At 44.9% G+C, this 11710-nt stretch overlaps 1 protein-coding gene across 1 annotated transcript in view; it reads right to left on the bottom strand.

Annotated features, from left to right (window-relative positions):
• Positions 1-11710, bottom strand: part of STT3B (STT3 oligosaccharyltransferase complex catalytic subunit B) — a gene marked incomplete in the record, with an annotated part of 781351 nt that overhangs the window by 612756 nt on the left and 156885 nt on the right. The window contains 1 exon segment of the mRNA XM_044066668.1: positions 2406-2514. Coding sequence (XP_043922603.1) covers positions 2406-2514 — 109 coding nt within the window.

Genomic DNA, 11710 nt, shown 5'->3' with positions numbered 1-11710 from the left:
AACGACCTTGAGCAAACCTTCAAAAAACTATATCCATTCCCTCTCCCTAGGAGAAAGAGTTGGAGTTGCATGTTAAGATTTTTGACAATGTTTCGACGTCCACCTGAACCACCTCTATAATTTTATCGGAGATTTCTTCCCTAACTAACACGAGGGATGCCATCTAGACACTCAGATGATAATTAGTGGTTCACTTTCTCTCTGCATTTCTCAGTCGTAAAGTCCTCAGATACCATACCAGCCTCCAGTTGGGTCTCATAAGACGGCATCCAAAATAGAAGAATCAGACATATCGTGGGTTCTGAAACCTCAGCCAGTACATCTGAATCAGAAAGAGCTTAAGAGCAGAGTTTCTTGCCTAGGCCTTTTAGGCTTTTTCTTAAGTGGTGGTGGAGGTGCATCTGGGGAGTTAGGATCCACCAACTTGGAATGGGCCACGCGTTTCAGATGTTGGGTCTCCAAAAAGACCTGAGCAAGGAAAAACAGGATCACAATGACCTGGATACAAAAGGCTGGCAAATGGAACAGGCCTTATAATAGTGTTCCACTCCTAATAGGTGACACTGGTTATGAAAGTCTTTGCATGGGATTTGCATACCACATTCATAAATATCACTCAGAGCTGACATTCAATACAGGTTAAGCAAAATACTTTAAGATAAAGCTTTCCCAATACGGCACTTCGGTTTATGCAAAGAAACTGCACCAGCAACCAAATAGTCTGACAGATACACGACCTGCATTTGGGCTGGCAGTAAGATAGCTTGGAGAAAATGTGCTTATACATCTGCCTAGACACTCCTCTGCTGTTGGTGTGAGGTCACATGGACGTACTATCCTGGGAAGATAAAGCTTTGGTACCCTGGATAGATGCCAGCAATAATCTACTGGTTAGGAATACTGCAACAGTGATTTCAGTCAAGGCATCACCTTTTTATTTTTACTTTTTTTTTTTTTTTTAAACTCTCGGTGAATACTTTGAAAGTTAGATTGACCATCTCTTAGATTTATATAGATTCTCATCTAGCTCAAGTCTTTTGCATTTAAGTGCTTTCACATGTCCCCTAAGCCAGGTCTGAGGAAGTGGAGGATAGCAAAGATGGGAATGTGATGCTTTAAGGGCACCCCCAACTCTGCATCGTTTTATCCACCATGACATCTTTTTCCTGATGCATGGGAGTAGGAGAATGTTTTTTTTGCTTCCCTAACACCTTGACTGAGAGGGGAGGGGAAAGACATCTCTCTCTCCAGCCAGATTCTGCCAGCTGCCCCACGAAAACGAGATTGTTTCTAGTGTTCGACACCCACAAGCATCTCTACAAGAGCCCACAAGCTGATCCTTCTGTAGTGTCCACAGAATCCACTACGTGCCCAAAGGATGCAGCTAGACACCTCTTACCTAGTAACAGAGAAAGTAGATTGGTAGACAGATTTGGCAAAAAGGCATGCATCAGCTACCCTCCCTATGAGAGCTCTCCATTGTCAATTTCATATGTCAAAATACAAGAGTCTTTACAGGAACAAATCCCTAAGGCAGAACGCATGGCAGACAAGGTCTTCCAGAGACACACACAGGAGACAGCTAGAACAGCAGTGCAGGCATCCAGACATTCTCTAAAATGTGTTTATGATGCACTGGCTGCATCATGAAGACCAACTGCTGTGGATTCAGACTCAGCCACTCTGACCAAGGACAAACTCCTGGATGCCCCACTGGATAAATAATTCCCTTTTGGGCGCCCAGCAGAGAAAGTCTGAGAAATTGAACAAAAAGGGGAAGCAAATCACAACAGTGAAAGAATTTTATTTGGACCCCACACCTACGTATAAAAGGAATTACCCTTCTAAACCTTGGCCTCTGACTCTTACTGAGCATATGCTAGCAGAAACAGGATTCCTCAAAACTAGGATTATAGAGAAAAGCTCTACTATAGTTTCAGAACACCATGCCATTTACTTCAGCATTTAATCTACGCATTGCACTTCCATGTTATATAGTTTTGTGGTCGAGCATATACAGTTTATAAATCACCGACCATTTTTCAGGGAAAACAGCACTTGTTAGAAAGTACAAAAGTAACATTAAACAATATAATTCCATTCAAAATAAGGGACAACCAAAAGCTATACAAGGTTTAGAGTCACAGCTACAAAGTAGTTGAAATAACAGACGCAAGTGATGCAGACCATCACCATTCAATTTAAATGAACAGCATTGTTACATAAATCACCAGTGTTTGAGAAACTGCTAATAAAGTGAAAACTCAGTAATGCAACCAATTTGCAAAGCAGTACACTCGAAATAGACCATTTCAAAAAGCTTCTGCACTTCTAAAATATTTGAAGATAATGGTCTATGAATTAATTTGTGTAACAGAAAACTTCTCGATTAGCACTATACTTACCGTTCCACCCACTATTCTTCCCAGTGGATACCATGCTCTTTCATCAAACCAGTTTAAAAACTCATAAAACCCATGGGATGCAAGATGATGTGTTGACCTGTAGTTAAACCTGAAAGGATAAACAAGTTATGCACATTGTAATTAAGGCATCTGGTTCAGGTTTACATCCTTCAAATATACAAGTAGTAGTTCCTTATCTTTAACCACAATTTTAAAAATTATATATGGTTCCAAAAATCCACAATTTAGCAATTTTGCTGGCATACAGCAGCTGTCCAGGAAATGAAGTTGCATTTCTTTAACAGATGGTAAAACACAGAATTTCAACAAGTGACATTAGATTTTTAAAATGCCAGAAACAGTATTACCCAATGTTGTTTACGCATATATACATTCACATACACACACGCATTTTATACATATGTACACAAATAAGAAGTTATGTACCTACCATAACGTTCCATGTTAGTTGTCTTCTCTCGCCTTCTTTCTTGCTTGATGGGTTCGGAGCCGATCCTCGGCTCCGACTCGGCACTTGCTAAGCTCGAGAGTCACTTTTACCAGCTTGAGGCAGCCCCATATCCCATGATGCAAGGCGGTAAGTACCCAGATCTCGTTTGATGACAAAGGGCAATAACACCAAGCATAAAAACACTTCCAAAAGGAAGAAGAAAACTTACAGGATGGAAGAAGGACCAGGTCTGAATGGTCTTCAGCATAATAATTTCTTATAGAAAGGTCTGTCCAGGCCTGGGGGAAGGAGGGAGGGTCGCAAGAAAGAAGGCGAGAGAAGACAACTAACATGGAACGTTATGGTAGGTACATAACTTCTTAATGTTAAGTTGTCAATCTCGCCTTCATTCTTGCTTGATGGGACCGCGTCCCTAGCACCCCTATCCTAGGTGGCTCAATGGAACAGACTCTTGAGGACTGTAGAGCCAAAACTGGCTCTGTCCCTGGAGGCCAAGTCCAATTTGTAGTGGGAAACAAAAGTATGAGGAGTGGCCCAAGTGGCCGCTGCACAAATAGTGTCTAAAGGAAGTCTAGCTTGAAAGGCTGTAGAAGTAGCTAAGCTCCTAGTTGAATGTGCTTTAGGTTTCGAGCACAGCTGTTTTCCCCTGAGCAGATAAATTTCAGAGATGACCGAAGAAAGCCATCTAGACAAGGTCACTTTAGAAACAGGAAGGCCCTTCTTATTATCCGCATAGGAAACAAAAAGTTGATCAGATTTCCTAAATTTTTTTGTTCTGTCCAAATAATATCTGAGTTGACGGTGGACATCAAGATAATGTAGTTTTTGTTCGGCTCTGCCTGAATAGTTTGGGAAAAATACAGGGAGATCAATGGATTGATTCAAATTGGTCTTTGAGGCGACCTTAGGCAAAAAGGTCGGATTAGTCCTCAATGATACTCTGTCTTTGTGAAAAACCAAATAGGGGGGTCGAACCGATAGAGCATGAAGTTCAGACACCCTCCTGGCCGATGTAATAGCCACTAGGAATAAAGTTCTCCAAGAAAGAAATTTCAGGGAACAAGAAACAGCTGGCTCGAAGGGGGGAAGAATCAAGGATGTCAGCACTAAATTTAGATCCCACTGAGGAGGAGGATTCCTGATTGGAGGCTTTAGCAGGAAAATTCCTTTCAAGAAGGCCCTGCAGAGCCTATGGGACATAATATTGTGATCTGCGATCCCGACATGAAAGTTCGAGATAGCAGCCAATTGAACTCTGACTGTGGAAGAAGAGGAGCCTGCATGAAAAATCTCTGCTAAGAAGTCCAGGACTGCCTGAACAGGGGCAGTGAAAGGATCAATACTCTTGGCCTTAGCCCAATAAGAGAAACGTTTCCATTTGCTTGCATAAATCCTCCTGGTAGAGGATTTTAAAGAAGCTACTATGATGTCTCTAACTGGGTTAGAGATCAAAGGAAGCCTGGCTAAGGAAGGAAGTGGAGCAACCATGCTGTGAGGTTGAGAGAAGGGATAGACCGGTGCAGCTGACCGGATTGGTGAATCAGAAGATCTGGCACTGGGTCCAGATGCCACGGCTGCACCAAAAGGTGACGATGGAGGAACGGGAACCAAACTTGTCGAGGCCAGTAAAGGGCAATGAGAATCAATTTGGCTCTCAAAACGGTTGCCTTCTGGATAACTTGAGGGATCAGAGGAAATGGAGGAAGGCATAAAGAAGTCCCTGGGGCCAATCCTGGGTCAGAGCGTCTCTGGGGATGGCCTGGAAGAGGGAAGAGAGAAGAAGTCTGGGCATTTGCTGTTTTGGGGAGTAGCAAAAAGATCGCAACATGGACGACCCCATTCCAGAAAAATCTCTTCCGCTATAGATTGCTTGAGAGACCACTCGTGAGGCATGAGAATAGCTCTGCTCAATCTGTCCGCTACAATGTTGGTTTTCCCAGGGATATGCGTTGCTACCAGAAACCGATGAGAGGAGATTGCCCATTGCCATAGTCTGAGCGCTTCTCGACACAAGGGGTAGGACTTGGTTCCGCCCTGTTTGTTGATATACCAAACTACAGACATGTTGTCTGTGTGGACTGCAATTGTCCCTACGGGAAGAAAGTAGTTGAGGGCTTGCAACGTTAAAAGCACTGCTCATCTCCAGGACATTTATGTGCAGGTGGTATTCGAACGGCTGCCACGTCCCATGAACCATCCTGCCCTAATAATGACCCCCCCACCCGATCAGGGAGGCATCCGTGGTGACAGTGGCTACCGGGGATGGGGGTACAAAGTGTCTGCCTTGGTGAACCTGGGGAGATGTGATCCACCAAGCAAGATGATCTTTGCAAGTCTGTGTCACCAGAATCTGGTGACGCATTGGAAGTTGTTGGTACGACCACTGTGTGAACAGCATCCACTGAAGAAGGCGCATGTAGAAGCGAGCCAGGGGAAGAAGAGTAATGGCCGCAGCCATGAGGCCCAATACCTTTAGAACCATTCTGGCCTGTACTTTGTTGGCTAGAATGACCCTGACATGACTTTGAATGTCTGAAACTCTTTGATCTGTAAGGGTAGCTGACATCCGAACAGTGTTTAAGTTTGCGCCTATGAAAGTAATAGACTGGCAGGGCGATAAGGATGACTTTTCGAAGTTTATCGAGATGCCCAAAAGAGTACAAAGCTTTATTGTGTAATCCCTGGCTTGAATAAGCTGATGCCTGGTGGTGGCTGAAAGGAGCCAGTCGTCGAGATACGGAAACACCTGGAATCCTTGACGTCTCAGGTGAGCCGTGACCACTGCCATGCATTTGGTGAACACTCTGGGGCTGTAGTGAGACCAAAGGGCAGGGCTCTGAACTGGAAATGACTGGACCCCAGCCGAGCGGAGAAATCTCCTGGAGCGTCTGTGGATTTTGATGTGATAGTACGCATCCTGAAGATCTATTGAGCACATCCAGTTATCCTTCTGTAAGAAGGGCAGAATTGACTGAAGAGTGACCATTCGAATCTTGTCTTCCTCACAGACTTGTTGAGTCTGCTGAGATCCAATATTGGTCTCCAGTCTCCCGTCTTTTGGGGACCAAAAGAACCTTGAGTAGATTCCGGCTCTGAATGGTCTGTTGTAACTGGCTGAATGGCTCTTTTGCAGTAGTTTTGAGACTTCTAACTCTGCAATTTCCCTTAGACCGGTGGTACATCTGGAAGGGAATTTGAGGGAAAGGACTTTCCTCGAAAGGAATTATGTAACCCTTGGATATGATCGACTGTACCCATCTGTCTTGAGTGAGGAGTGCCAGGCTTCTGGGTACAGTGATAATCTTCCCCCGACTGCCTCCAAGGAGGGACAGCCGGGCAACATCTCAGGGATGCTGAAAGGGCTCGTCAGAGAGAGGCTCTCTGCTTCCCTGGTTTTGGACCCCTCTGCCTCTAGAGTGGCCTGTTGTTGTTACCCCTCTGCCTCTAGGGGTAAACTGACCACGTGAATCCGGCGTGACTCCTTGGGATTTGCGGAACCACATTTTGCCACCTTTCTGTCCTTTGGGGTAAGGTCTAGAAGGGTGGAAAACGGACTCTCGGCAGAAAGAGTCTTGCCGTCCTGCTCACACCTGGTCAAAGTTTCCTTCACTTGAGGGCCAAACAAAGCTGACCCATCAAAGGGAGAATTTGTGAAGGATGCCTTAAAGGGATCTGCAAAGTCACATAGCCGCATCCAGGCTTGGCGTCTAAGAGCCACACCTGTACCTGCGGCCTACTGCTCCATCAGCAGCATATGATATTAGCCGCATGGAGGAGTTTGCAATGGAATTAAGGGTTCCTAGCTGCGAAGCAATTTTTCCTGAGCTCCTGCAGCTGTAGGATCCTGAACAACATCACCTAGCTCCTTAAGGATATCCCTTTGGAGTCTGGTGAAGTGACATAGGTAATTCAGCGACGCATAGCAAGGCTTGCTGATGAAAACATCCTCTTAACGTAACTATCCATGGTCCTAGAGTCCTTATTAGTAGGATGGACGTGCACGGCAGGATCTGCAAGTTCCTTCTTGGTGGCAGCAGCCACCACCATGGCATCAGCGGGGACACCCTTAGTGAGGAATTGCTTATCACACGGGCAGTAATAAATTTTGAAGGCCTCCTAGGGACTGGCTCTACAGAGTCAGGAGCAGCCCACGCCTTCGGGCAATAACCTGCATAAGGGGTCGAAGGCGGAGACACCCAGGAGGTGAAGGGCCGAGATCCAAACGCCTCTAGGTATACTGACTCATCCTCAGAGGGATTATTGGTGGGCCAGTTTCCCCTCTGTCTAAGGAGTTCTAGGATGTCTGAGAAGGAGACATCCTCAGAGGGGATCTTGGGATCCCTCTGACTCATCAAAGTCAGTATCTGAAGTGATAGACTCGGGAGTCTACATGTTTCCTCTTACAAGTCCTCTTCCTAGGAGGATCTCCCGAAACATCAGGAGAATCCTCGGAAGAGGGGGAAATTCCCAATGGGGAAACCTGAGGCGGAGGATCTCTGGGTCCTGTAGCAAGAGAAGTGGCAGAGATGTCCACAGGCACTATAGAGGGAGGAGCTAAGGGAACAGACTGCTGGCTGATACCAGTGGCCAGCACACTCTTCATCACCTCGAATGCTCCCCTCCCAGGAAGGTCCGAGAGAACCCGTTCCGAAGAGCTAGGAACTCCAGGGACCACTGAAAGGGAAGTCTCCGAGGCAGATGTCGGAGCCGAGCTCACCAAGGCCGAGACTCCAAGGGGAAGAGCGGGCTCGGACAAGGGTCCGATGCCACTCACCCCCTCGGAGGAGACCATGGAAGCCCGGCCACCGAATCCCTCTAAGGAAGGTCGCGAAGAGGAGATAAGAGTAGAGGCTGAAGGAACAGAAGGAGGTATCTGTCCCTCAGCCGTAGCAGTAACCATTCCCGAAGACTCCAACTCCAAGCTCTGGGGTAGAGTTGAAGGAGGAACTGCAATGGGGTGTGGACCAATAGTCGTCTGTTGAGACGGACTATGTAACATTTGGGCCAGTGCCTGTGACTTAAGTAATCTACTGACCACTTTCTCTAAGTCATGGTCAGAAAGCCTGGATGACCTTGAAGATCGGCTCCGATGGCTCCGTTCCGAGAGAGGCGAAGCCGGAGCCAAAAGTATCGGCTCCAAGGAAGGAGACCTAGACCTCTTCCTCGAAGGAGCCATCGGAACCGATGAAACTACTGAACCTGTCGGAGCCGACAACTTATCGGAGCCGACAGGTAGCTTCGATGCATCGGCTCCAGCCGGAGCCGATACAGCCACAAAAGTAACGGTGTCGGAGCCGATCGGAGCAGACACCGATGCCTGAGCCACATGGTGGTCGGAACCGATCGGAGCCGACACGGTGGTCGATGCAGAATCGGCACCGATAGCCATCGGTGCCGAAGGCTGTTAAGCCAGAATCGGCTCCAGCCGAGCCGATCTAGACTCAGAACGAGTCGGAGCCGAGGCCGCAGGCTTGGACACAGAAGCCTGGGCCTTGGAAGACTTAGCAGTCTTGGATGGAGCCGACTTAGCTGGAGAGCCCTCCGGCTTAAGAAGGCCCCTCAAAATCAACTTATTTCTTCTTTCCTGCAGGACTCTCTGGCTGAAAGAATGACAAATAGCACAGGAGTCCTGCAGGTGAAGAGGCCCCAGGCAGTACAGGCAAGAAGTGTGACCGTCTGTCAGAGACATTTTCTGACAGCACGAGTCACACTTCTTAAAGCCTGAGACCCTTTCTTTAGATATGGTGCAAACACAGACACACACACCAGTCAAAGAAATTAAATTAAATATACCAAAAGGTATAACTAAAAAACACACACACACCCTAACAGGGGGGGGGGGGATGGGAGAAAGTCTGACTAAAAAAATAAGAAGAGACAGATAGTTTTATTTTAGTTTTAAACATTTTCTGACAGAAAATTAACAATAAAGGGTTTTTTAGTTAAAAGGGGCTAAAATAGCGAAGTAGCAAATCACTTACCAGGAGCTGGTAAAAGGAGGACCTCATAAGCGAAGAGGCAAACGAGATCTGGGTACTTACCGCCTTGCATCATGGGATATGGGGCTGCCTCGAGCTGGTAAAAGTGACTCTCGAGCTTAGCAAGTGCCGAGTCGGAGCTGAGGATCGGCTCCGAACCCATCAAGCAAGAAAGAAGGCGAGATTGACAACTTAACATAGACTCTTCACCATTTCTGCATAGTGTTGGCTGATGTATTGAATCCTAGGGTCTATGTACACAGGGTACTACTGCCAGACTGGGATACACATTAAGAAGATGCACATGATGCAAAGGGACTCCCATACTAGTCAGGCAGGACATACAGGCCAGAGGGGGATTCTACACTTGGCTATGATGTGATCAAGGGTTTTATTAATGGCAAGTTGGACGAGGAGTTGTTCCAGGTCATCATACTGTCCAAGGAGTTTAGAAGGGACACTAATGAACATAGAGATGGCTCTGTCTAAGGCAGCAGACCTGAATGGATGCCAAGTATTGAAATGTTGCAATGATTAGGTGCTCTCAAAGGACATGAACCTGGTCTCCATAATGATGCATATACTAATGCATTCCAGGATAAGGAGTGCCTGTAAAGAGTGGAGATTTATGTTAAGGCTCCTACTGTTGAGCAGCAAAAGTTTTATGCTGTACGGATTCTTTTTTTTTATGCTACATGGTTTTGGAGACAAACACTGCCTAAAAAAGGCACTATGAGGATTGTTACTCGTCCTATGTTATAATTCAAGACAAACAGGCAAGGTACTTTGTTTATATACATTATTATATAGAAATATCACGATGGATGGCAGCAACATAAAATATAAATGAAATGATTAACTGACAGACCATTACATACATACATGCTTACACTTAACCGCTCTCTACAAAATGGCAGTCTGGCTCACATTTATACACATGTGCAAGCCCATGGAAAGCTTCTTAAAAGTATACATATTGATCTACAGGGATGAACAAGGTTTTGGCTAACAAAGTTTTTGGGAGAGATACATGAGGCTGTACCTGGCAAAGCAGTTTGGACCATCAACCATCTCCTCTCCAGGCTTGTATGTTAAATCTCAAAGTGCTTGGCCGATTGAAAAGGTTATGAAGAAGACAGCACCTCAAAAATTTTCCCCTTAAAAAGTCTAAGCATAACTGCTCTTCGTGTCACAAGCACCTGCCCCCATGAACAGACCATATACAAGGCAGCACTGACAACCAGTGGTTTGCGATTAGTAGCCAGTAAGCAAACTATCCCTCAATTAAAACAAAAATAAAATCTGTATGCAGGTAGGAATGGGCACTCAAAACAAACAGTGAAAAAAATTCCTGTAAAGGTTAAGAACCAGAATACAGTATCAAACAAGTAATGCATACAATTTTAAAGGAAGGGCAAAAAAAAAAAAAAATTTAGACAATCAGGGGGCGAGGGGTGCCATGAACAGCTCATATCAGGTGAAGACAAAAAATTGCTTGTTGCTAAAAACTGATAAAAGGATTTAGAAGAAAGAAACAATGATATTGAAGGTCCATGCCCAAGGCAGGAAACAGTCACAGGAAAATGCTCAAAATTGGAAATCACAAATTGTGGGGAAGAAACTATAGCACCGCGGACAATGACAAAAGTTACTCATTCATTACTCTGAAGACACATTAAAAAATAGTCTGGGGCCATTTGAGGCATTCATCTAAGCTCATTATGTACCAATTAAGACGTGGAGGGGGAAAGCAGTGCAGACATTGTGGTACATGGGAAAGGTACACAGCAGCCTTGGAAAGTTCGTTTTGCCAAATGGTCTTAATGCCTATAAATTTTTAGATCTACGAGTTACCAGAGGGACTTAATCGCATCATATAAATATTTACAAGCACAAAGAACTACATCTGCATCCCTCAAGTAAAGGAATACACCTGCTGATTTTCTTTACTCAGGTACTGCTGCTTTCACTTCAGATGTCACTACAAATAAGACTGCATGTCAGTGTCAGGAACTTTGATTTAAATGACAATGAAGCAAACATACAAAAAGTATTACGTATCCTCTGGCATAACTGTAAAGTTCAAAATGCATGTCAGAAAAGAGTGCATAGCTCTCAACTTTGCTCAAGAATTAGTGGCAAACCACAAAAAGAAAGAGGGACAAATGCCCACAGTCAGGGAGAGTTTTAAGTTTCTCTAATTAACAAAACAGGTACTGTTTCACAGGCAAAGTACTAAGCTACTTGCCCTTTAGGGTCATTTTAAGCATAGCCAATTTCCCTTTTTGTGCTCAAATGAACCTATATCATTTGGTTACAAATTGGCTTTACCCATTCCATGGTTGATTATATATTACCCCTAATGAGAAAAACTGGTATTCTACAAATAATTTGATGGGACTCGTGTACAAGACAAAGCATTCAAGAGCTGCCTCTGTCCATTAGTAGTACAGGGAACTGTCCTGGGGTAAACGGTTTCCCATCCATAGATCCAAGTTGTTATTGAAAATGGATAGGTATGAACTTTGTTTTATGCGGATGAGAAGTCTGCTCTAGAACAGCAGTATCCTTTGGGAGATAAACCCGTCCTTCCAAACCATTCTGTTAATGTTGCAGAAGAGGTTTAGATCTAGAGACCAAGTATTTCTGATGAGTACTTCATGTATTTTCAGAATAATGAATCAAAAACTATAAAATGCCTGCTATTACTGACCAACTGTAATCCTCGGTGATTTACTGGAGGATCAAAAAGCTTAGGTGGAACAGAGGGGAAAAACAGCATCTGCAAACTGACAGCTTAGAGCAAACACGAGTACAAGTGTGCTTGCTCACCATACCTCTCAAAGCAAGAAATT

This window comes from Protopterus annectens, chromosome 3.part1 (genome assembly GCF_019279795.1).
Source record: "Protopterus annectens isolate FY-2018-M chromosome 3.part1, PAN1.0, whole genome shotgun sequence".
In the NCBI taxonomy this organism is placed as follows: domain Eukaryota; kingdom Metazoa; phylum Chordata; order Ceratodontiformes; family Protopteridae; genus Protopterus; species Protopterus annectens.
This window is presented reverse-complemented; position numbering and strand designations above follow the sequence as displayed.